A 25864-nucleotide genomic window follows, 5' to 3' on the forward strand; every position below is an offset into this window, starting at 1 on the left:
TCATTCTGCTGTTTTGAACTGAATTTTATTAGTAACGAAACAGTGACATGAAAAAAAAAAAGAAATCTAAAGCAGTCTTCATCTTCCTGACAACGGTGTGATCCTTGCCTTGGAAAATATACCAAACAACATGTCATAGCGAGGATTTCTTCCGTAGAATAGGAGTTCCAACTACCCAAGGTGTGTTTTGCTGGTGATCCAGGAACACTCGGCCACTAAAAGGGTCACAAACGAAGTGCTTCAACAGCGTGCGAATCCCCCGCGCTGTGGGGCGGCCTGGGACCTCAGGGACCTCTGTTGCATGGTTCCTCCTTCTCACTACACTGACTGTCAAATAAAGGGTAAAATGCAGAAAAATTGTCTTTTTAAAAATGCTCACCGCTAACCCCATTAAGGAACAATTACTGCATTTCGACACTGTGTTTGAAAGCAGGCTTTTCACCTGGTGAAAAGCGTGGCCGTTAAAAACAGCAATCAGCACATTTCCTCTCAGATTTGTTTGGATCAAAATGTCGCACGGACCAGTCACTTCAACAATACCACATCCCAGTGATGGAAGAAGTGTTCGGATCCTTTACTTGATAAAATAGTGTTCGACCACTGTTCATTTTCTTCTGTTTAAGTCACATCATCATCATCACATTAAGGCTAAAATACCAAGATTAAAAGTACTTGTTATGAACAGTGGCTCTCTTAGGAAAATGCATCATTAGTGCCTTCATTAGGTCTGACAAGTTGTTACAGACCTGGGATCTGTATTTACGACGATGGTGGTGTTGTGCTCAGTAATAGTGGGGGATGCCAAATCGCACAAAGTGACAATTTTTACATCATTTTCCTTTAATTTTGCAGCAGATACTTGTTGGCCTTTTAATTTGATTCCTTTATAGACTGCTGGAAAGCTTGTAAATTGTCCCCTAGGGATCAAAAATGCCACAGGGCCCATCAAACAACATAAAATCACTGCACTTAAACACACCGCAACGACCAGCTCATATGTCTGATGGGCTCCACCGCTGATCTTATGAGCCCAGCCAGCCATGCTAACAGAGCTGCGCAAAAAGATCCACAGATACTCACCGATGGTACATCAGGGCCCTTATCTTAACCTGTGAGAATACGTACGGTACTGTATTTGTTGATTATGTTTTGCATTATAAACCTGAATCTGCAAAGTAACTCATTAAGGTTACCGGTGAACTGTAACAACAAAAAAAAATACGTAAAAAAAACAATAAGTAAGAACATGTATTTAGCCATTTGTTTGAACCAGCCATTCAAACAGAAACCTGACACCTGTCTGTCCCCTGTGCTGCATTTCCAACACTCTCACAGTCTTATCAGGTTATTTTTATCCGGTCTTTAGCCAAAACAACCGGCAGTATCTGGCTGAGAATATAGAGCAACATCCGTAAAAAAAAAAAAGAAAAAAAAAAAAACGATGCCTCATCTCCTCTCTTAAAAATGCGTCACCGCTGCTGCTTTGTGTGTCCTCCATTAATCTCGTCGCCATTAAGGCTGCGTCGCTGTCAACGTTGATCATTCTGGCCGATGCAGTTTTTTTTTTTCCTTTTTTTTCAAAGTTTTTTTTTCTCCCACTTCTGTCTGCGCTGTCACGTGCGATGGGAGATTTTGATGGATAAATATCTGATCATTTCGGCAGAGGTTAATGTGTTTTCCGTACGGTTTACTGCCTGCACGTCTGGGGACACGCAGGGAGCCTCCGCCGCAACGTTTATTTCCCGCAGTAAAATAGCCTCGATTTGTGGCCGGGTGTTAAACACGGCGTCCATCTAGGAAGAGCCCCCTAATAGCCCCATTTCCCTGGAGAGCTCAAGAGGCCATTTACAACAACCAATCATACAGTCGGGCGGGGTGGTGGCGGGGCAGGCCTCGGTTCTCTTCGCCGATGATGAGATAATGCAAAGACGCGGCAGCACGGTCCCTTTTCCATGTTTATGTCATCAGACAGAGTGATGATTTATGAGCGCGGGAGGACGGGATTAATAAAATGCACGCAGGATTATGATAAATGAAGACGCAGGTTAATGCATGGCACCGGGATGTTTCCTCCACACTCACCAGCCTCAAACCACTCGCGGTGACAATTGATTAAACATGCAAGGTGAGCCGCAATGCATGCTGGTCCCAAACATGCACCGATTTTAAAGGCATAAACAACATCCCGTCAACTCTGAGTGAAAAAAACGCGTGGGAGGGTTGATAAAGGGCTCAGTGGGAGTGTTTTGCTGTTCTTAAGTGCTTGCATTGGTAATGGCCTCAAGCTCCCGAAGGAAGCCGCGGTGTGACTCCTCTCACCCGCCTTCAGGTGAGCTTTTAACGAGTCGGCCGGTTTTCTTATTTCAATCCTGAGCTCAGACACATGCGGCGTAAGAAGGTGAGCGCGACCTGCGGTACCAAGGTCGAAGAACAGAGTGAAGAGATGCGTCTGTTAATGGATGTGTGTCTCTGGTTAGAGGGGAAACTTCATCTTGGGATTTTTCTGTCTTCGTGATTAATCGTACTCCAGCTTGTAATGTTTGCCTCGACCTTCCTGTGGAGACACTTATTCACGAACGGAGACAGTGTATTTGTAAAAAGATGCAAAGGCTGCAGATGGGAAACTCAAAATATTCAGATCATGAGGCCATAGCAGCAGTTATTGATATAAAAACAGTATCACAAGACTCACACGAAACAAAAAGGGAGTTTGATGGATACACATATTCATATTCTGGTGGAGAGTTAGATGAGAAGATTGTTACTTCACTCACATTTATGTGATATGTGTGATGTACAACTACAGCCAGAAGACAAGAAACAGGGGAAACAGCCTAGCTCATTCCAAAGGTAACAAAATCAAACCACTATAGCACTTGAAGCTCACAAACACCTAAAAACGAAACACTGTACAAGAACCAAAGTGTGAAAACACCAAGAGTGCTGCTTTAAGGCCGGATCAACATGTTGTTGCGTTAACAAGGTCGGCATTATTATGTGCTAATGAGCAGCTATCAAACATGATCATGTCTCCGTTGTAACAACACCAAGTCAGAGAAAGCTGCGGATGACCTTTAGATTTCAGTGTCAGTCAGTCAGTCATCGTTAGCCGACAGCACGGCAGCGAGCCAGAGATAAGACTCCGTTCCTCCACGCTGATCTGAGGAGGGAAGCCTCGCTCTCATTTGTCCGAGGATAAATTACACACTCACCGAGCATCGGGGCCCCGAGGAGTCAGGAGCAGATGGAGATTAAAAGTCCTGCCCAAAGAGCCTTTGTTCACTTTACCCAGAACAGATGTTTCCATCCAGAGGGAACTCTAATAAAACAAGATTAGGATTCGGACCAACACTTCCTGAACCTTTAACCCTCCGGACACAATTTCGGAAAAAAGGTAGAATGAAAGAACATACATCAAGCCTCTGAAGTTTTCCCGTCGGCTCTTTAGGGAGCATTTGCAAACAAGGTTTAATTTTCGTAAGTAACAGCCTCTAAAGGAGGCGATATTTTATATTTTATGAGAGCAATAACTTACATTTGGGGTGCACTCACTGTGATCAAGGCTTAAGGACAGTAACTGTACACACACACACACACACACTAAATATAAAAGAGACGGAGAGAGGGAGACTTAAAGAAAGACAAACAGAGAGATATTTAAACACATCCACAAGAGGTCATCTGCGAGACTCAGCCATTGCACTGCCCACACACTCCCACATGCTCAACATCATTAAAAACAACAACAACAACAAAAAGGCAGGACTGAAACACTGCTGCAATCTGTGACGCAGCCGACAACAAGTGAGACAGATCTGTTGGAGTCAGCAGCTGCGGTGAGAATCTTAAAAGAAAAACATCAAGGGAGGAGGGATAGAAAGCTGTAATCTCGTTTGATGTGGCACCAGTGAACATATCTTGGACTTTGTTCTTTGGTGATCCTCATTCAGTTTGACTGCACATTGAATTCCACTCATTTAACTTGAGATAATGTCCCTTATAGGAAAAAGCATACATCGTAATTAATCAGATAGCATTGAGGTTCGCTGTAAAACATTTTTGTCCGGGATGTTTTGAGTAAATTAGCTCTTTAATGACCTGCACTCATTGCTCATGGCTCATTGGCTTTGGATAATGAATTGAGTATCTTAAGCCACCCAGTGGGCCGGACAACGTCCAAAAACAATGGAGAGATCGTAAGGAAGCAGCGCCGGGTGAAAGAATGAATCATGAAGTTTTATTTCAGCCTTTGACACAGTCAGTTATATGTGAATCATTTACTCTTCGGCAGGAGGTTTCAGTGGAAATTTAGAGGGTAAAAGGAAAATATCCACTCCACCATACCACCTCCTCATTGCTCATTTTTGATCTTGTCAAGTCCGAGCTCACTGCCAGTCAGTGAGACCACTTGTCGCAGTTGAAGAGCTTCAGGCACTTCACACGTCACCTCCTCCAAAAAGAAGACGTTTTGACGATGGGCGGAGAGCCAATTCCACAGGTACTCCATCTTCTCATCGCACACCCAGGGGTTTCCTGTTAAGATCACGCTGAAAGAGGACTTCCTGCCGTCCAGCAGCCCTGAGGGCAGATGCTGCAGCTGATTCTGATCCAGCAGCAGAAGTTCAAGACGCTGGAGACCCCGGAGGAGGGTCGCTGGCAGCTCTCGGAGACGATTCTGCTGAAGAAACAGCTGGGACAGTTTCAGGTTGTGGGCGAAGGTTGCAGGTCTCAGGGAGGTTAGTTTGTTCCCGGCGAGATTCAGTGTCGCCAGGTGGGGCAGGTTCTTCAAGGCGTCAGGCTGAAGGTCTTGCAGGTTGTTGTCACTCAAGTCTAGAGTCTCCAGATCTGGCAGTCTGTGAAGCAGAGCAGCGGGTACGCCTGCTAAGCGGTTTCCAGACATGTCCAGCCAGGTGAGGCTGCTGTTGTCAGGAAACCACTCGGCCTCTGCTTTTGTGATCAGGTTGCTCTTCAGCACTAGACTGCGAAGCGAGGCACGGCTGAAGATGTTGGCAGGGAGATGGACCAGCCGATTTCCCGTCAGATCCAAGGTGCTCAAGTGAGGAACGTGCTTCAGTAGATCTGCAGGGAGGCTCGACAGGTTGTTGTGATACAGCTGGAGGTTGCTCAAAAGGGGCACGAGACTCAGATGGCCGGCTGTGATATTGCTGAGCTTGGTGGATTGGATGGACAGTCGAGTGGTGTTGGAGGGCAAACCATCCGCAGGGAAATGGGTGAGGGAACCTTGGCTACACACCACCTCTACACCCGAACAGGAGCACAGATCTGGGCACGAGTTGGTGCCTCTTTTTTGGTAGCGGCATTCAGCCAGCACAGTGAGAATCAGGAGTACCTGAGCACCAAGTACCAAGTTCATCTTTACAGCACTGCACAAAGGGAAAGAGGGGTATTGTAAGAGAGAGAGAAAGATTCATGCAGGATATCAAGAAAATGTATAAGAAACGACAAATGTATAATCCTACCTGCAAGGCACAGCAGAATCCCCCCCTGTGTTTGGTTAAAGTCTTGGTTTTATACAGTGTTGACTATATTTGTTCCCAGCAGTGAATCAGGACAAAATGTTGCAAGAGGCAAACAGTACCAAGCAAACAAACCAGCTCAACAGCCTGTGAGTGGTGACTTGTTCCTGTACCTTTCTAACAGAACAGATGTTGCTTCACACAAATCGATATTTTCTTTTCTTTTTTTTTTTCATTGCGCAATGGTATGGTATGTTTTCAGGTGTGATTTTTTTTAATCTTTTATATGTCACTTGCGTTTGGATTATAACTCCATGAAATCTGTTGAATGAATAGTTTGACTTTTTGGGGAATATGATTAACTGTTTTCTTGCTGAGATTCAGATGAGAGGATTGATACCACTACAATTTCTGTCACTGGAATATGGATCTACAGCCAACACGCTGCTTAGATTAGCTTAGCTCGGTTTTGATGTGATGACGACTTTTTAATATGCTGCGGAAATAACTACTGACATTAGCATGCCAACCAGCTCGCCCAATCCTGTCCCAGTCCAAATCTCATGTGTCAGCGATGTAAACTCCAACAACCCTCTGCCCCCTGAGCTCTAGGTCTGGACCACTAGCTGCACAGCTAACTGAGCTAACTAGCTAATGGCAGATCCAGTTGGCAGAGGTTAGTGGTTACCCTGGTGATGTGCTGCCCCCTGTTTGTTTGGAGAAAGAATTTGACAGGTGGCCAATTCTTACATATTGCACCTTTAACAACATGTTTAATCTGCAGTTGAAGTACAAAAAATAAAAGAATAAACACAAACTTTTAAAGGATCTTCTAATATATTTAATTATATATATTTAATTATACATTGACATGACTGTACATTGATGGAAGAATGTTTCACGATTGAAAAGTTAAGACAGCTGACACAGGGTTAACTGAGTGCATATCATAACAAGATTATAACAAGTTTGACGGACAACGTTAAGACTGAAGGTTTAGTTCACTGTCTGTCAGTGACATCACTGAGCGCTCTCTCAGAGCCGGCGGCCCGGCACACAGGATTGTCTCTGGCAGGAACACCTTCCTCTGGTTCTTCTGAAGCCACCTCCACAGGTACTCGATCTTCCCATCACACAGCCAGGGGTTGGCGGACAGGTCCAGCCCCTCCTCGTCCAGGGAGTTCAGAGGGTCCAGCAACCCGGCAGGGATGTGCCTCAGCTGGTTGTCTTCCAGACTCAGGGCTTTGAGCTGAGTGAGCCCCTGGAAAAGGTTTTCGGGGAGTTTGCTGAGTTTATTGCGTGAGAGGAACAGATAGGTGAGGTTCTGGGTGCTCTGGAACAGAGATGCATCCAGGGTGTCCAGCTTGTTGTTTTGCAGGTTTAGCCTCTCGAGTTTGGCCAGAGCATTGAAAGAATCGGGGGTGATCGTCTCCAGGCGGTTGTTGGAAAGGTCCAGATTCTCCAGCTGGGGCAGCTTCTGAAGCAGAGCAGCTGAGATTTTCATTAAGTGGTTCCCTGATAAGTCCAACCAGGTGACAGTGCTGTTATCAGGAAGCCACTCAGCATCGGCTTTCGCAATCTGATTGTTCTTCAGCACTAAGCTGACGAGCGGGGCGTGGCTGAAGACGTCTGCAGGCAGCTCAGACAGCTTGTTGTCTGTGAGATCCAAAGTGTCGAGCCGAGGGACGCCTCGGAGGAGATCCGAGGGGAGGCTCTGCAGGTGGTTGCTGTACAGGTGGAGCCCTTTCAGCAGGGGCGTGGCGTTTAACTGCCGCTCTGAGATGGAGGTGATGTTCGTGAACTGGATGGTCAGCAGGGTGGTGTTCTTCAGGAGCCCCTCTGTGGGGAACTCTGTCAGGGTAACTTTGTTACAGACCACCTCAGCTCTCCTGTGGTAGCATTTGCAAAGTGCCGGGCAGGACAGAGCGCCACGGCAAAGATACACCAACCAGAGGAAAGCAAGAGCACACCAGGACCTCATAACTAGAACACAAGACGAAAGAGGACACGGAGAATTTAAAATGAGACGTCAGAAAGCTTGCAAGGGCTTAAATCGTGTTTCACCCCACAAATCAATAATGTCCAGTTCATGCACATGATGTTCAGCAAATTAAAACTTACTGTTGTTCTCTAGTCGGATGACTACCAGCCAGACTCGCAGCAGCGTTCACTCCCTGAATTACTGAGTCATTTGGGGAGCACAATCCCCCAATCTAATCATTACTTATTGAGTAAACAAGGACCTGTCACAGCACAGTCATTCGTCAAGGACAGCCAGTTGCAACAGACTGTGTGACTCAAACCTGCAGGGAATGTACAAGACCTGGAAAACTTAGTTTTAACTTGTGTTTTATTGAATAAAAAAAAAAACTAGTTCCATTAACGATTGCTGATTCTCAAATAAAGTGTTGAAGTGTTTCTTTGAGCTTAAGAGGTTTTATTGTGTGATGGGTTTTTTTTCCACTGAGTGAAAAAATGAAATACTTTTTTTGTTTTTTTTTTCCAAATGTGGGGAAACAGAAGGAGAGTGGGAGGGAGAGAGCAGTGAGAGAGAGGTAAAACTGCACGATCACCAGTTCAAAACCACATTAATTTGATTTATTTTGGTGGAAGATAAATGAATTGTCAGAAAAAAGCACATGTTCACACCAACTCACAAGGTAAAACATGTTAAAGTTTTAAGGCGTAATATGTTGTTATTAAGCAGTATAAGTTAAAACATTTTGATGAACAGTTCAATAAAGGCCTCATCTTGTAAACACCAATACCCTTAACTTGTGTAAGTGTAGTCATACACAGTGAAGGAACATAACTACGTGTACCCAACTACTGTGCTTCAGTAAGATTTTGAGGTACTTTTACTTTACTTGAGTATTTTCAATGTTTTGCTTCCACTCCACTACAAATATTAGGCAAATATTACTCCGCTACATTATTTGATAACTTAAGCCCCAAAATTTCCCCAAATCCCCTCTAACTGATACAAAATTTTTAAAAAAAGTCTGAACATGACCTATACTGAACAATACAACTTAATTCACAAACAATGAAAGCTGTATTGTGGGTCATCACAGTTTTCAATGTGACATAATGATTTAACGACGACTGAACAGTGTTCACAGGTGTGCTAGAACACAGACTGAGGGCTGCAATGCAACAGTAAAACTATTTTCCATTTCTTCCCTCTGCCTTGATAACAAGGGAAGAATAAAAGTAAAGCTCACTTAAGACTTAAAGTGAAACTCTCACCAAAATGCAACCTAGGCTTTTCTTGTGAATGTACCCGAGTCAAACCTTCATGTAAAAGCATAATTACAATGAAAGAGGCACTTTGACCGTAGATTGACTGTATTTTAGTTTTCGGCTCAAACTCATTTTCAGTGGGAGTGCTAAGGGCACTTTAAAGGTAGCATCAAAATCGCTATTTTTAAAACACTAAGAAGGCTCGACACAACATGAAACTTTGCTCGTAGTATCACCAGGGTCTCTACACATGAACATGAGCATTGAGAACATTATTTGTGTACACAGTTTGTTAAAAAGAGAGTTTTTGAACAATTTACATTAGCAGTTGCTTTTTCCACTAGCCACCATCCTGCCAGTGGAGAAGTGTCGATTTTCCAAATGTGACGTAACCTGGAGGACAGTTAAGGTGTCCAGCGAACCAAGATTACAATAATATGCAGCATGGTATGGTATGGCATGGTAGAGCAGCATGAAATTAAAACACCTCACTTTTGTACAGCACAATAATAAACTGACCCCCACCACAAGAAACACCCTTTTATAAATGTAACTTAAAAGATTGGAGTTAAAATCCGCAGGTTTATTTGCGAGGAGGAGGAGGAGGAGGAGGAGGAGGAGGAGAAGCGGCAGCAGAAGGCTGTGTGCCACCCCGAGGTCGCAGCAGGCAGGTACGGCAGGTTTCATGGTTATTTAACCAGGATGTACAGTCACACGGCTGATAGCGGGAATGGATTAGACCGGCAGTATGAAATACGATTTTAGCAGATGGGCAACATGATGAACTATTGCATTATGTATGATGAGTGCCAGTTGGCTTTAGGCTGCTCTGAAAGATTTATTTCAGTCAAGCCCACTCACTCCACATGCACTTGCAAGATAGAGACGGACTATTCTGGTGTAATTCAGAGTCTCAGAAAATACACTGTCGTCAGATGTTACACCTCTGAAGGATGTTCCTATAACATGTATATATGTAATGTCAGAATAAAGACTCCTTATTAATGCTTTTGGTCTTGTCACTTTAGTGTTACTAATCACTGTACACTGCATATAATTAGCTCTTATTTGTAATGAGTTTACCTTAAAACAATCAGGATCAGATACAGTTTTTTTTCTAGCATCCGGCAGTATGTATAAAAGATATCGAAAGTCAACAAAAAGGTCAAACACCAACAGAAGCTCTTCCACAGAAAACACTGCTCCTCAACGTGTCATTAGTAGTCCCACTTTTAATACCATTACTTTGTGATATGCCACTACATCAGCATGTCATACATATGCATAATTTAAGCAGCTACTTTGGCACGCAAGAATTGATTTAGCACACCTGCACTGTTAGAGGTGCTGGCAAGAAAGCAAGCCAGTCGAAATGTCAGTTTTACCTCAGTGATCTGGGTGGAGAAATCAGATTCAGAAAAGTTTCCCCAAAATGTCAAAACCCAAGAAAAAAATCACTGGAATTGATTCTCTTTTTACACATTTCATCCCCCGCCTGTCTTCTGCTTTTGATGCAGCATCTACACCAGCCTGAAAGCTCCCTCACAGCAAGACATCGAGACATATCAGATTTTAAACAATGAATGAAAAAGTGAATTATTCACCGTCAGAGTAACAGATTTTATTTAAATTCATCATGAATGGTGAGAAAACACTGTTCAATTCACATTATTCTGTGTTATCTTGTAATTGTGAGACAAAACATGTCCAAAAATCGTGATGATTCGTTAAAACCGTATTCATTTACAGGACAAGCAGATACTGTATAATGTGCTGCTGACTTACATCCACAAAAATAAAAACAGTCACATACTATTAGCTACACTTTCTGTGCTACAATACACAGACAGACCTCTTTAACCTATGTACAAATGTTCACACACACATGCCTAACACCTCACACACACACACACACAGATCCATGTGAGTCACTGAATCTGACAGAAGAAAATGTCCATGTTTTTGTCATGACGGTTACAAAATAAGGCAGCTGAGGCTTTCAGATGAATACTGCTCATTTCTCCTCTTGTTACAACGACAAAGACAGTCCCAGTTCTCATGACGACAGCCAGTCTCTGCAATCGCTTCTGTCCACGATTAGACTTTCTCTTTTTTATTTATTTATTTTTTTCAGTCTACTTCCCCGAAAAAGAAAAAGAAAAGGCATGTAGGCACTGCGTCCAGACTGTGGTCATTAATCCGCATAGATGAAAATACACATCTTTGATCAGCCAGGGTTAACTGTGAAGAGAGGGAGAGAAAGAAAATGATGTGAAAACCTGCGATGGCACCAACAAGGATGGCTGGACTTCAAAAAGGCTCACCCACACAAAATCCACACATATTACACAAGGAAGCGTTCCACACAATGCACGAGTGACATGCACAAAGAGCAGACAGATATGGGAATAATGCTGGTCTGTATTTTTTTATTTATTTATTTTTTTTGCAAGAATTTAAATATTGAAGCACAATTTTAGAAAATATGCTTATTCGCTTTCTCATCTGGATTTTCATGCCTGCAGGGCACAACAGCGAGGATTGCCCGGGTCATGTAAAATACCATGTCGGGCGAGTAAATCTAGCAAAAAGAAAAAAAGAATAAAACGCATTGCTTTTTAACATAACGGATGACGGAAAGTAGCTTAGGAGGGAGTTATCTCGCTTTCTACACATGTGCAGTACTTACACAAAAAGGTAAAGATATTTATGACTTCTATGGTACATTGCGTCCTTGTTCTTATGAATATACTTAAATTAAGATTAAACATTCATGTTGAAAAGATAATTGAATAAGCCTGCTATTGATCTCCTTATATAACACTTGAAGTCAAGCTAGTGTATAAGAGTATTCCTATGAACCACTATAACTTTTAATACTTAAGGCAAACATACAGATTAATCCCAAATCTGTCTGCTTCCTGTGCATTAAACATGTGCAGTGAGCATATTTTCCAAAAACTGTCAAACGTTTATCGTAAAAACAAGTTCATGTTTTCAACTGAACTGGAAATTTAACAAAAGCACACCAACACAACATGCCTCTGGCCACAATGAGACCTTCTACAAACTGCAAACCAACACATGCAGAGGTCCAGTTACCCTCTGTCCACCCTCTTTCTCTTCCTTCAGAAGAACAAATCATCATCATCATCATCATCATCATTATCGACATCATCCAACGCCCAACTCCAGTCTTTCAGGCCAAAATCAAGCAATCTGAAAACAGCAAATGTGAGGTGGATTCCTGTTAGTGCTTTATTGACCAATACGTGGCAGGTTCACCTGGGGGCAGCACAGAGCTGTGAGCAGTTCACTGAGTGCTTGTTACGATGAGGGGACGGTTAGTGGACACAGCAGCACGGCATTACGGGGGGGGGGGAGGACATGGCGCAAAAAAAAAAAAAAAAAAACAAGCTCTGCTACTTACAGTCTCCCAGCATGAGAGACGTTAGAAAGGTGAGGTCAGAGGTGGAGAGGTCAAAGGTCAGTGGAGGATGATACGGAGCATGGGGCCAGCACTGAGGGATGAGAGCCAGTTAGGTTGGGGCTGAGAGAGCAAACTCTGAGTGTCTTAATCAATCACATGGAAACAAGACAGGTACAATTAGTGACTCCTGTGATGGTTTGGTGCCATTTCCTGCTCAATTAGGCAGCTACTGGCGCTGCATTAAAGCTGCATACAGCCTTATGCGCATGCAAATGAATCAGGGCATCTCTTTTTAATGAAGACATCAAGCTGTGGGCCCCTTCAAACTAATCATAATCACGAATCATCAACAAATGAACAGCAATTAATGAGGCTTTCAACCACTGTACAGGAAAATAGATTTTTTTTTCTGTAGGATTAGCTCAGATTTTTCACCCAGAAGTTTCCTACTGCTAAAAGAATACTGATCAGCACAGTTTCCTGTAAACAAGATTCTCTTGTGACAATGACTCAGAAGAGGCCCTCTGGCAAAATGTAATGAAAAACTGGGGGAAAACAGAAAGAAGCTGCACCACAACCAGAATCCCTAAGACATGACTTTAAAATGACCATTTATGGCGCAAAGGGAACTTAAAATTGTTTGCCACACTTCTTAACAACAACAGCGACATTTTTTGTTGGATGATAAAAACTGCTTCAAGAGAAAAGGTGCAAGGACACTAAAAAGATGCTCCCAAATAAAGAGTTGAGTTCAGATTACATCTTGTTATTGAAATGTCATAGATCCACTCTTTAGATCTAAATTTCTTTTGTTTTGGAGGCACTCTTCAGTATGCAGGCATCGTTTTTTCTGTATGCTTCTAACCCTTCTTGCCAACACATCTCCTACACTATTGGGATGTAAACACATTATTTTGTGGTTTGAATAAAACTGAAAACTCGCCCTACATATAAGCATCATCATAGTGAGTTTGACCTCAAGATCAAGATGGATGACAGATGCAAAGAGCAATGCTCTCCAGAAATAAATTTTGCATTAAAATGTGAAAATGTCTCAAGATTTTCCATCAAAACTTTCCCCGTCCTCACCTGGGCTTCCCCGACGGCTGCTGCGGTCTGCTAGGTTGGATCTTGATGGCCCCGCGATGGGCCGACATACGAGGCGAACTCCTGGGTGAAGGATGTGGAGAGACTCGTGGGGAGGAACGCGACGTCGCTTCGTGAGGGGTGTTCTGTATCGCAGCGGGAGGACTCATCGTCGGGTGTTTCCTCGGGATGCGTTTGAGGAGGTGGCTGACCCAGCGCTGCTGCTCATCCGGAGAGTTGGTGAGCAGAAGCAGCTCTTTGGCAGTGGACATGTCATAGTTCACTGTCGAAGAAAGATATTTAAGATGGATCACAAACAGGGTACAGTTAAAGTTTTGCAAACAACAAACTTCTGCTTCCATGCAAGTGAAGCTCTACATCGAGTCTTGAATGAGCATACTGACCCCTGCAGGGCACGATGACTTCCTCCTTTTTGTCCAGGTGGTCTTTGTGGCACTTGGTGTGGCAGCGGCGGCACTCGAGGGCCGGCGGCGGCTTGAAAACGTGCCACAGGGGCCGAGTGCAGGCCTCACAGCTGGTGGGGAAGTGGTAGAGAGTGAGGATGAACTCGTGGCCCTTGTGGCTGATGTAGGATGGACGGTCACCATACGGCGTGGGCTCCACTACGACTTCCTGGTCACGTTTGATCTCTCCTTCATTGGCGTACAGGATCTGGGAGAACGAAAAAACAGGAAATAGAATTTCATCAAGGAAAAAAATGTTTAAAAAGACATACCTCATTTTTACTGGCAGGAGAGAGGACAAAAAGAGAAGGTGTTTTACACAATACCTGGAATATCCTTGGGATTTCTTTGGGATCCGCACGGTACACATCCGTATGAGTGACAGGTCGGACGTGAAACAGCTTACTGTAGGAGGAAGACATGGAAGAGTTAACTGTAAATCAAGAGTAGTAAGTGTAACAACTTAAAATGAATGCTATGCTGATATTCATCTTAAGCGTAACATTATACCTGCTAAAGTTCATGTTAGCACTGAACTGACATTTGACAATTGACATTGTGAGCTTGTCAGCATGGTGACATTAGCATGTAACTCAAAGCCTCACAGGGCCAAAAGCATAGCTGTTGAATCTTTGTAGTTACTAGGCAACTAAGATTAGCAACTATTGTGCTCAATACATAAATTCTACCTATTTTATTAGTTATTGCTGCTTTTAAATGTTTAAACCCGGCTCGAAATGACTCACTCGATGTCCAGGGTCATGAAAGGGTTAGCCTGCTCTCGGTCCAGCTCGCTGTTGTAGAACAGGATCTTTTTACTGCTCACAACTACATACTGCAAAGGAAAAGGGAAACGAGGCCCGAAAGGTTAGAGGGGGGAAATGACTCAGCGGCAATGGTGCTTACTAAGAAAACAAATGTTTAGGTATGAGAAGACAACAGTGGACACATTACTTTTTTGTCCCAGCCGAAACGCTTTGTGTTCTTGGTGGGAAGTGAAATCCAGCCCTCCAGCCTGGAGTCTAGTTTGCAGAGAGAGAAAAAAAACAGGAAGACGTTAACACAAAGAGGAGAGCAGCTTTTAATCATGCGGAAAAAAGCACAACACCGTGACATTTTAAGCATTTGGTGGCATTTTCCTGAAAAAGACACTCACCACTTGGAGAGGAAATGATTCCTCACTTAAAACCAAAGGGCAAGAGGAAGCTACTAGACCTCAATAACAGACTATTCACTAGGAGCCATAAAGATAATAAAGAGTCTACAGTGCATCATATGGCAGGTGAAAATGCGCGATCAATGTGAGGCTTTTGGTAAAACTCAACACACACACACACACTCACAGACACACACTTCACTCTTGGAGAAAAAAAGTTTCTCCACATCCTCTGCAGTGGAATCAATCTGAGGAAAGCAGGCTGGGATCAAGCTGTGAGTATTCCTGTGTCCAGTGAATGTTACAAGGGATTAGAGCACAGCAGGGACAGAGTCAACAGAGTAGAGGGATTAGCTGACACTTGCAAGGTTGAACCAGGGTTGAGGCTTTTTTTTTTCTCCCCATAATTTCAGTAAAACTCTGGAAATAACAGTATTTTCATCCCCATCCCTGGTTTTGAACCTCCATGCAGGGTCACCTGCAGGTTCAGCCTCAGCGGGCTGATCGTAGGTGAGGGCCAGGGGGCGCTGGCCCTGCTCCAGCCGCCCGTCACATTCTTCCTCATCCTCAGAGTCAGAGTCAAAGAGAGAGTGAGCCGAGTGAAGGTTGGGTCTGGTGTCGATGCAAACGGATTTGTGTGTGCGCTGGTAGGTGAAGGACATTGATTCGGACGTGTGGGAGTGAGTGATGCGCACTGCGCCAGACCCCGAAGAGGGAGAGAGGTCAAATGAGGAGGGGGGGGGGGGGGAGGAAGAAGCATAAAGAGGAAAAAGGTCAAAAACAATCGGCCTGGAAGACAAAGAGGCTCAAAGTATAAACAAAGGAAACAACAAGAACTCAGGAATAGAGACTGGAGAAAGAGGAACACAGGAAGTACATGCAGATGTGTATTCGCTCACTGGCTGCACTTAAATATGTGTGATGGCGCTAACATATAGGACAATAAGTGTGGGAGCAAGTATCCTTCATCTACCTGGGTATCCTTCACCCATGTCCAGCTCGTTGCCACTGCTGATGCTGGTGGAGTCCAGAGAGTGAACGCTGAGGGAGGTGATCTGGCAACGAAGCTGCTCGATGTCGCTGTCTTTACTGTCCAACGCCATCTGGAGCTCCAGGCGCACCTGGTTCTCTTCTGCGATCAGCTGAGCATCAGACATCAAAACAGAGTTACATGCACAGTTTTTGAACATTTTCTAATTTCAAATTCTCGACTTGACTATTACATTTTGTTGAGCTTACGATTGAGTCACCCTTATTCCTTACTAATACTATGTCTTCATAATAACCCAACAGCAAGATATAGGTAAGTTTAATATTAAATAAATCAAACTGGGGCTGTTGCATAACCAGTTAAAAGCTCACAGTGCATTTAAATAAATAAAATAACCTGATACTACAATCGTTTAAATCACATCAAATTAGATATTTGTACCCAAAACACCTCAATATTTGAATTTGTAGTGATAAAATCTAAAAAGTTTACAATGTTAATTCAGTTTCTTGGGCTGCTGTAATCAATTAAAAGCCACAGCAAACAGAATACTTGAATTGCTTTGGCTATAATAAGAGACTAAATCTTCTTGTCGTGCATGTTCTCAGGATAAATGATGCATATTGTGTGGCCTTTGCTGTCGACTAATTCTCCTCCTACACATCTGAACATCTTATTATTTCTGCACAGATCATCTAACATCCCACACTGTGTCAGTACTCTTTGAGCTTAAACCTCCAAACCGCTACTTGTAATCGTTTTTAATAACTTTATTTTATTTTATTAACATTCAGTTATTTTATTTGTGGCAATCTTAAAGAACTGTATATTACATTTGATTATTCTAAATCAGGGTTTAAAGTTGATCCGCCATAAGGTTCTGTTTATCCTGCCAGATGTTTCTAGAAGGGAGAAAAGTACATTTAAAAAAAACAGCAATTATTTAGAATCCCTGACTATTAATTATGTTTCATAATGTGAGAATGGCTGACACAATGTGCAGGGAATTCAGGATCTTAGAACCATTTTGCATCTTAAAAATACAGTAAAATAAGTGTTTTTAACTTTTCTTTGGCAGTATTCCTCCCTGTTATCATTTTTTTTTCATTTTGGTGTTGACTCAATGTTCATTGTAAACGAGGGTATAAATTAATTTATTTGACTAAGCTAAACCTTTCGAAACACGTGTTCTTTAAGTAAACGTGGCAGTATATACGGTAAGCCTTTTTGTCGTTTTGCCCGTATTGCAGTGTCTGTGTACTGACTGCCTGCATCTCCGTCATCTCTCTCTGGTATTTGATGATGGTGCTGTTCAGCTTCTCCTTCTCGGCTCTCAGCTCCAGCTGCAGCTTCCTGTTCTCCTTCTCCTTCCTGTGCACCTCGGTGCCGGTGCCTCTGTGGCCTCCCCGCACCGTCTCCCTCCTGTTCATCACCTCAGCCAGCTTGTTGACAGCCTGGGAGGTGAAAAAAAAAAACAAAACACCGAGACGGAAGCTTTTACAGAGATCCGCTTGAGATAAATCTGAATTCAGTGAGCGCAGCAGGAATATCAATGCTGCTGCAGCATAGATTTTCTAAAACTTGTTTCACATCTCGGTGATTTTGCCCGGAGTTCAACACAAGCCTGCAGCTCAGCATTATACTCAACAACAGATGATGTGACATAACAGACGTCTGAGGGGAAAAAAAAAAGTTAAGAGTGTATAAAAAACTTCCAGGGTTTCCAGACCTGTGTGGGCAGCCAGACACACACCTGAATTTTTAGTGTCCTCTCGTTCTGCAGCTGCTTTTCAAAGGACACTTTGAGTGAGTTCATGTGCTTCTCCTCCTCCTTGGCTTTCTGCAACTCTGTATAAATAGCAGAGACGAGAATTAATTCAGGGCTCATACACAAGTTTTACAGAAGTAATCCTCAACTTATAAAGCCGTTTTTAAAAATGGATGTTCCGCTCGCCGATGGAGCGACTCGCGGCTGCTTTTTCATGGGACTTTCACGGCCTTCTCCCTACAAATCATCCTGATGTGTGAGAGCTTTTTAACACCTTTTCCAGGACTGAGGGAAATGTCATTCCTGTAGAAACCTGTCCTCTTTCCACGGTGCTCATTAACTAAAAGAAAAAAAAAGAAAAAAAGAAAAATGACACTCACGTTGCTGCATTTCTTTCAGCTGGTTGTTGAGTTCCTCTTTCTCACTGGCCAGGTTGGCGACGTCCACCGTCAGAGTGCGATTGGACTCTTCCAGCTGTGATGAGTCAGAGAAGAGGTGAGTCTCATCCATACACACTTGATTTATACAACATATTTGAATAAGTAAATCAGTGTTTTTGTCACATTAGGGTCAATTTTACCACTACTACTCTTTATAAATACTTTTGTTAGGAGGATGGAAATATATTTAACCCATCTGTTCGATCGCAAGGACAATAACGGTGCCTTTTGGTGAGTAATGCTGGATGTTAACAAGAAAATTCAGACGGATTTCCTTAGATACAAACAAAAAAAAGCCCCTCATCTTGGCTCAAGACTTTCTGTTTTGAAATCACAAGATCCACTTCTGGTCTCACCGAGCTGATGGTGGCCTCCTTGTCGCCGAGCTCCTGTTTGTGTCTCGCCATCATGTCTTTGATCTCCAGCTCCTTCATGATCTTCTCCTTCTCCAGGTCGGAGTACTGCTCCTCCGCGATGGAGCGAGCCAGCTGCTCGGAGTCCGCCTTGGTCAAACTGGCCTCCAGCTGGTTTGTCAGGGAATCCCTGCTCGGGGGGGGCGAGGGGACGGTTATTAGTATATCAGTATATTTTCTCTTTGCATGTCCTTGACTTACACTGGATTCAATCGTTATCTTTCGGTTTCATCTTCTTGTCTTTTTTGGGTTTTCTATGTTGTTTGAAACAAATCACAGGTCATGCTGGTGCTGCAGTGTCTCTTGTTATAGTGTCTGGACTGGGAATGAAGTCGTGAGAACAGACTAGTGAACAGTTACCTCTCCTCCTCATATTCTGCCAGTCGCTGCTGTGCTTCTTTGACCAGTTTGTTCTTCTCATCACACTCGTCCTTCAGCTCACGGATCTGCGTCTTGTAAAGGGTCTTGCAGGAGGACAGTGGGAGAATCAGTTCATTTCATATCACGGATATGAGATGGAGGCCAGAAAGTAAACTCCATGCAAGGACAATTGTTTGTGAGAATTACCGTGAAATACTGCTCTGCCTCCAGCTGGTCCCTCAGTTCTTTCAGCTGGCCGCCCGCCTCCTGCTTCTCCCTGGAACACCACCAACAATCTGTCAATCGTCGCTCCTGGCCAACAACCCACGGAGCCCAAGCACTTTCCTCAAATCAGATACGATGAATGAGGTTCTCTACAGCAATTTGTCAGCACTATCATAACAAACTCAGCTGCCCTGTGTGTTTATGTTAAATATATTAACATGTAAGTGTGTGTGTGTTTGACCTGCGTAGCTCCTGGTTCTGTTTCTCCAGGACCTGCTTCAGGTCCAGCAGGTGGTTGAGCTCCTGTTTGAGCTGTTTCTCTGACGAGCGGAGCACCGACACCTGCTGGTTCTGGATCTTCAGCTCGCTCTGGCTCAGAGTCCGCTTGTGGATCTCTTGCTCCAGACGCTGGCTCAGGTTTCTTACCTGCACGAACATGCGAGCGTTTTCAGCAGTGGCAGTGGGGACAATTCAGGCTGAAGTAACAAAGGGTTAGTCGGGGCTGCAACTAATGATTACTGTCATTATGGATTAGTCATTAGTCTAAAAATAAGGAACAAACGGGCATCACGAAGTCCCAGAAGCAGAAGCATCATCTTCTTACTGCTTTAGAAACCTCAATATGTGATATAGGAAAATGTGAGGTGTTACTTTATATTAAGGTCAGTGTATTCTACATTATTCTTTACTTAAAAAATTATGCACTGCTTCCCTTATTTACTCCCTGTAGCAGTTATTCATTACTGTTGTGTTACAGAGCACATTGCCAGAGATGTACTGTCACCCAATAGCCAGGTGACGTTGCGTAATGTAAAAAGGAGGACATCCACAAGAGCTTGCTGGTTAATACCAGAAAGCCCTCAGCAAAGTTGGTGAAAACCAGCCCTAATAGCACCGAAAGGAAAAATGTCACGGCAAGAACGAGGCTGAAATTGCATGCCGAGGACAATCAAGGCGGCACAGACAGTGAGCTATTACTGCCTCAAAATAAAACAGTTTACAGAGAGGCTGGCCTTCCCAACACTGCCAAGTACAAATGTAACTGTAAAAAAAAAAAAGTAAATATTATCACAGTAATGAATTACTTTGTAGCGCATTACCTCAACAATAGTAATGAAGCCTTTATAAGAGAATACTTATTAACATAATTATAATTAAGGCTATTTAGGTTTTGATTTCTGCATTATTGTCAGCTTAAACATGTTTATTGTCAGACTGCAGTGTTTCCCACACGTATAGTTTACTTTGGTATGTTAATGGCCGCCCCACTATATTTGGCAACACGTTTCATACTTTTATTTTTTACTTGCCGTAGAGAATGATGCCATCAGCAATCAGCGATCACTTGTGGACAATCTGCCCTCGCTCTTTTCCTCCCAGCTACTATCAATCACACCCACACTCTTCAGAGCATCAGCAAACGCACTGATTGTGAAGCGACCTCTCCTTATCATGAAGCATTATCATTACTTCAAATCAAATTGAGTATAAAAATATAATATTTTCTATTTATTAATGAGCTCATTGCCGGAGCAGCACCTCTTCTGAGAGTTTCTCCTTCTGCCCCTGCAGCTCGTCCAGTTTGTGCTGCGCCTGCTTGTAGTCACAGTCCAGCATGGAGTGGTCCTTCTCCAGCTGCAGCAGCTTCTCCTCCACCTGCAGCTTCAGGCTGCGCTCCTCATGTAGGGTGCACTCCATCTCTGGAACAAAACAACCAAGAGATGCCATGAGGTGGGGGGGGGGGGCGATCGAAAGCCGGACCGATTGTTCACAGTATTGACAAAACTATTTTTCCCTTTGGATGAAACTCAATGGAGGAACAGATAAACGGCCGGCTGCACCGAAGGACAATCAGAGCAAAGTGATGTGGTTGAAGGCCAGGCTGTTATAGCTTTCTGTCATACTGCAGGACACAAAGTGGAATTATTTGACCGAGGTCTACTGCATCAATCAGTACTTCATATTTTATAATCGCGTCTCTTCCTTGGCCCTCCTGAACAAAAGAGGTTGACTTTCATGATGATACTTGTGCTCTTTCGTGCCTCTTATCCCAGTATCTATGATTGAGCTCAGTGAAATACTGTTTAAACTCTTGAGAACATGCTGATGATGCGATCCACCCTGTAGCCACCTTTAACACTTGCTCACCTTTTAAAGCCTCAGACTTTGCCTCCTCGATGGACTGGTAGATGGTATTTTTATCCGCGAGCTTAGCTTTGGTGGCCTTGTGCTCGGCCTCCTCCTGCTCCAGGCTCTGCTGCAGCGACCTCAGCTTGAACGCCAAGTCGATCTCTTGGTTGCCCTTCTCCTACAGAATCAAAGAGAGCAATAGGCTGTTTAACACTCTTGTGTCACAGGAATGAGAACGAAATGTCAAATCAAAGTTTGCATGGGGAATATCTGAAAATATATAAAAAGCTCAAAAGCAAACAGACAACCAACCTTCTCCAGGTCATTGAGCTTCTCCTGTAGCTGCTTCTTTTCAGCCTGGACCTTGGACAGAGATGACTTCACCTCTTTCACCTCCTCTTCCAGGCCAGCGATCCGTCCTGAGGTGGAGTAATGGGAGAAGGAGATAAGAAATTATAAAAAAGTATATAGGATGACTTTTAGAAACTACTAAGTAACGCACCTGAACTACAGACTTGTTTTGGGGACATGAAATACTGCTCCTGGACTTTATGTCACGTTTGGCCTCCGATATCCGAAGCAAACTCACTTCATGTGTATTTTCCCTTTTCATGGAACTCCACTCACATGGAGAGGGAAAAAAGCATGAGGCATCACAGCAAACAGGCTTCACCGTTGTTTCTCTGTGTCCCCTCTGACCTCAGCGAGCGGCCTCCGAGCACGTTTAAGTTTCCGAACATCGTCTCAGAAGAGGTGCTGGCTCCGCTACAGCATCTTACTTCACTCTCAGCCCTTTGAACAGATGTTTCCACCTATGATCTGATATTTCCCGAGGCTCGGTCCAGAAAAAACCATTCACATCTAATACCCCCGTCCAGCCTCTGGCTCTGTGTTGTGTAACGGCTTCTTTCCTGCTACTGACGGGATGTTTACTGCTGCAGCTTTGAATGAACCCGTAAAGATCTCAGTTATGGCAGTGAAATAACCTTTTTTAATCCGGGAGATTTGCTAACCTTATAACATTTTAATAGACACGTTAAAATTTGTAATATAATGGGCTTGCAAAAAACAGTTGGCTGGTGGCTATTGTAGTTAAATTTAACGACCACATTTAACGGCATTTCTCATCTGCTTATTGTTAATTTCTAGCCACTGTGTGCAGGCGAGTGTTTAAAACTCATGAAATTAAAAGGTGAAATAAACAACATTCAGCTATTAGCAATCGGAGAAGAGCTATAAAGTCAATAAATGCACTCCTTATTGTCTGTTGTGTATTTAAGGTTTACTGAAAAATTATAATTCGGTCATTATCTTCTAAACAACTGAAGTAGATGGGGACTTGATTTAAGATGTAAACAACAGCAGAAAAGAATGGTTTGATATTTACACATATTTACAAAAGCCCCTGAGCTAAATGCGTTAGCATCATCTGCAAAGCGTGCACGAGCTTGATGGTGCGTCAAAGGTCTATTTTTAAAAACAATATGGGATCCGACAGCTTCTGAAAGAAGACTTGGATCGCACTGAATGAGCCACATTAAGCATTTTCTCGTAGGTTTGTTTTTTATGTGTTACAAGTCTCCATCTACTTCATTTGTTTGGGAGAATGCTGCACTATTTTTTTGCTGTGAAGCTCCAAAAACATTTTGTGGAATCCAAAACTTTCCAACTGTATGAGGGTGAGATGATCGTGGTCAAATTTCCATTTTCTGGTGAACTGCTCCTTTAACATATCTCTACAGTTGCTACCGTTTGCCACCATACACTACGAGTCATACAACAGCGCGTAATGCTGCTTATAAATTCAACTTTTCATGTGTTAGATGAAGAAAGCTATAGACTCATCGAAATTACTTGGAGCCACTTATTTCGTGCATTTCAGTCCCTATCAACGTCTACCAGACGGCCATGTCTCACCCTGCAGGTCAGTAATAGTTTCTGTCCCGAGGCTGTAAGCTCCTTTCTCCTCCTCCAGCTCGGCCTGCAGCCCCATCAGCTGCTTCTCCAGCTCCATCTTGTCCTTTTCCAGCTGGCTGTACTTTTCCTGCATCTCCCTGAGGCTTAGCTCCAGGCTCTGAGCCTGTTTCTGTGCCTCTGCCTGACTCTTCTTCAGCCGTGCTGCCGCCTCCTGCTCGGCCTGAAGCACAGCGTTGGTCTCCTCGAGCTGAGATGAGAGATGGACGACCAGGTCAGTTCATGTGGATTATTGCACTTAGATGCTTGATTTACACTTGTGAAACAGTGATGAAAGCTAAGAAAAAGATTTAAAAAGATGATCCTTCCCCCACTTGTTTCTGAAGCTGGATGTTCTTCTCATTGGAGATTTGGGAATTCTGGTTCCTCTTCCTAAGATCCTCCAGCTGGTCCCTCAGGTTGTTCACTTGTGTGTAAATACAAACAATTAACAGTTAATTCAGTGTTTGCTCTCACACATTTAGTAGATCCTGTTAAAAAAAAAACATATAATCTTAACAACTAGATGCAGTTTTAATGAGTTAATAGTCGCGTTATGTCCCAGATGCTCACATTCATTCTCCAGGCCACGTTTCCTGTCCGTTTCGATCTCCACCTTGCGCAGGTTCTCGCTGCTCTGGTGCTGCAGCAGGGCTCGCTCTCTCTCCAGCTGCCTGAGCGAAGCCTCAACCTTCTGCCTGCTGCTCATCTGAAATCGGGGAAGAAATCACAACCGCTTTGAGTGGAATGATCTCTGCTTTATCATATCCTGATGGAAGTGCCCTCCACCCATCCTTACCTCCTTGTCTAATTCTTTCACCAGCTTGTCTAAATGGTTGGTGGCATTTCTAGAAGAAAAGAGGACAGTTTGATTGCAGACTTCTGTTTTGTTATCATCACTGTAGGTACATACAGGAACTTGACACATCTACCATTAATCAGAAACTCTGAAAACATCAGCGTTGTAGGGTTGGATGTCACCTCCTGCTGTGTAAAGCAATCAAACAGATTTCCTGCATCAGGCCGAGCGCAGACTACAGGAGATCTGAAATGCTAACTGACTTTAAAATCAGGCTGCATCATTCACACGAGAAGAATCTTCACAGACGTTGTCCTCTCTGGTCTCAAACAAGCACACACAACAAGATTTGAAGATGTGGGAGCATCATACACCACTGGACGTTATTAAGATTATTGTGCCAGGGGAAGTAATGCACTGCCTCACGTGATCTCTTGGGGAAGCAGATGTAAACAAAACGGATACAGTGAGTGTATTAATGTAAATACTTTGTAATGAAAAAAAGCTGGAGGTCAGGATTTAACTCTTAACAGCAGTTTGCGTTAACGTTAGCTTGAATGTACATTGTTGCCTCACAGTACCAGCAGCTGCTCTAAGATGACTCTCTCATTGGCTATTTTGGTCCCGCTCGTAAAGTGCTGATGCAATCATCCGGATTATAAATCATATATTTAAAACACGCTCCATGCTGCATGCTGTCGGGGTGGCCCTGATGAGTCTCTGAGCAGTTCTGGAGGTTTCAGACGGGATTTTTTTTTAACCCTTCACATTAGTGGATAATCTTGTCTGAGCATCTGCAGCAGCTGAGGTCTCAAACCAGACTTCTCCTCTGATTGTCAGAAGGTGTGAATCGGGGATAATCAACCTGAAGCTCGTGTAGTCTGAGCCTGGTTTTTATCTAGCAGATGGCACGAAGTGAATGCCAATCTCCTGAGTGATTGCCTGCTTTGTTCAACGTATTGACAGTGATACTGATGTTCTATCATACTTGCACTTGTGCTCCAGCTCATCTTTGGCCTGCATCTCATGGTCGAGCTTCTCCTCCAGCTGATGAAGCTTCTTCTGCAGCTGCTCATTTCAGAAAAAGATAAAATGATGTTATTATCTAATGGCCAATTTTGTCTTTTGTTTCATTTCTTCTCAAGAACAAAAACACCTACCTCTTTATCACTGTTCAAGCGAGACTCTTTATCCTCAGACTTTTCTTTAATGTCCTCTGAATCCTCCTCCGAGTGGTTGTTATCCACCCTCAGCAGCCTGAAAGAGGGAAACGGAGAGAAACGATTGTGAGTGAGTTTGCCTGCGATGCTCAACATCAAACACCGTCCACAAGCCCACATTTCCACAATTCTGCGCTACCTCTCAGAAATCACCTCTACTTTAGATCCATAATCTTAAAACCTGAAGCCGTGTGCTGCGGAGGGAAAAAAAAGCAATAAAGGTCTGAGGATCTTTTCTCACATCTGGATGGGTTTACCCCCGGAGAAACCCAAAGGATGCCTCCAGCCCGCGCAGCCTGCTGCCAACTCTTAACCATGAATGGTGGGCAGTTGTCTCTGGGAATCATTACATGACTCTGCCTCACAACTGCATAATGACCGAGGAATCTGAAGCCACTTTACGATCATTTTAAAACCAGTCGTGCCCTTTGGCGTCAGCTGTTCTCTGACTGTGTTCATGAGTCTTAAAAAAAAAGTAGTAGTTGAACCCTCAGCTTCATGAATATAAGCCCCAAAATGAAAAACATACCTTGAAGTTAGACCATGGCTGATTCAAGCGCATACGATCACAAATCCAACACAAAGGTGTCGTTTAATTTTACTACATCTCCTACTGAATCCAGACCACGGGCTTTTCAAAAGCTTCAGCAAAGAGGGCATTTAAAGGGGGCTGTCGGAACAAGGCAGCAGTGTGGAGCTCGAACAGGCA

General features: G+C 43.5%; 3 protein-coding genes across 4 annotated transcripts in view; all 3 read right to left on the reverse strand.

The window, feature by feature from the left end:
• Positions 1–5571, reverse strand: LOC119012037 (leucine-rich alpha-2-glycoprotein-like). Its single transcript, XM_037085485.1, has 2 exons — positions 5481–5571; positions 1–5384 (listed from the first exon to the last, which is right to left on the reverse strand). The coding sequence occupies exon 2, from the start codon at positions 5372–5374 to the stop codon at positions 4352–4354; it is 1023 nt and encodes a 340-aa protein (XP_036941380.1). The 5' UTR covers positions 5375–5384; positions 5481–5571; the 3' UTR covers positions 1–4351.
• A 728-nt stretch (positions 5572–6299) lies between these two features.
• si:dkey-90m5.4 (leucine-rich alpha-2-glycoprotein) lies at positions 6300–7705 on the reverse strand. Its single transcript, XM_037086620.1, has 2 exons — positions 7599–7705; positions 6300–7460 (listed from the first exon to the last, which is right to left on the reverse strand). The coding sequence occupies exon 2, from the start codon at positions 7456–7458 to the stop codon at positions 6460–6462; it is 999 nt and encodes a 332-aa protein (XP_036942515.1). The 5' UTR covers positions 7459–7460; positions 7599–7705; the 3' UTR covers positions 6300–6459.
• A 2614-nt stretch (positions 7706–10319) lies between these two features.
• Positions 10320–25864, reverse strand: part of LOC119012418 (rho-associated protein kinase 2-like) — a 34792-nt gene continuing 19247 nt past the window's right edge. The window contains exons 10-33 of one of the 2 annotated variants that reach the window (XM_037086239.1): positions 25096–25192; positions 24924–25003; positions 23936–23984; positions 23710–23845; positions 23472–23563; positions 23101–23347; positions 21496–21602; positions 21202–21361; positions 20593–20753; positions 19295–19479; positions 19036–19105; positions 18829–18932; positions 18412–18598; positions 17996–18089; positions 17601–17695; positions 17113–17301; positions 15830–15998; positions 15335–15550; positions 14655–14722; positions 14447–14535; positions 14027–14105; positions 13641–13908; positions 13240–13519; positions 10320–10961 (exon numbers count right to left, since the gene is read on the reverse strand). In XM_037086239.1, coding sequence (XP_036942134.1) covers positions 10958–10961; positions 13240–13519; positions 13641–13908; positions 14027–14105; positions 14447–14535; positions 14655–14722; positions 15335–15550; positions 15830–15998; positions 17113–17301; positions 17601–17695; positions 17996–18089; positions 18412–18598; positions 18829–18932; positions 19036–19105; positions 19295–19479; positions 20593–20753; positions 21202–21361; positions 21496–21602; positions 23101–23347; positions 23472–23563; positions 23710–23845; positions 23936–23984; positions 24924–25003; positions 25096–25192 — 3226 coding nt within the window. In that variant the 3' untranslated portion in view covers positions 10320–10957. The remainder of the gene's footprint in view (positions 10962–13239; positions 13520–13640; positions 13909–14026; positions 14106–14446; positions 14536–14654; positions 14723–15334; positions 15551–15829; positions 15999–17112; positions 17302–17600; positions 17696–17995; positions 18090–18411; positions 18599–18828; positions 18933–19035; positions 19106–19294; positions 19480–20592; positions 20754–21201; positions 21362–21495; positions 21603–23100; positions 23348–23471; positions 23564–23709; positions 23846–23935; positions 23985–24923; positions 25004–25095; positions 25193–25864) is intronic. The other variant, XM_037086240.1, reaches the window with a different exon arrangement.

Source organism: Acanthopagrus latus, chromosome 22, assembly GCF_904848185.1.
Source record: "Acanthopagrus latus isolate v.2019 chromosome 22, fAcaLat1.1, whole genome shotgun sequence".
Classification (NCBI taxonomy): Eukaryota; Metazoa; Chordata; class Actinopteri; order Spariformes; family Sparidae; genus Acanthopagrus; species Acanthopagrus latus.

Bases quoted from the DNA above. Each gene is read 5' to 3' on its own strand.
- LOC119012037 (XM_037085485.1), bottom strand. From the start codon at position 5,374: ATGAACTTGGTACTTGGTGCTCAGGTACTCCTGATTCTCACTGTGCTG.
- si:dkey-90m5.4 (XM_037086620.1), bottom strand. From the start codon at position 7,458: ATGAGGTCCTGGTGTGCTCTTGCTTTCCTCTGGTTGGTGTATCTTTGC.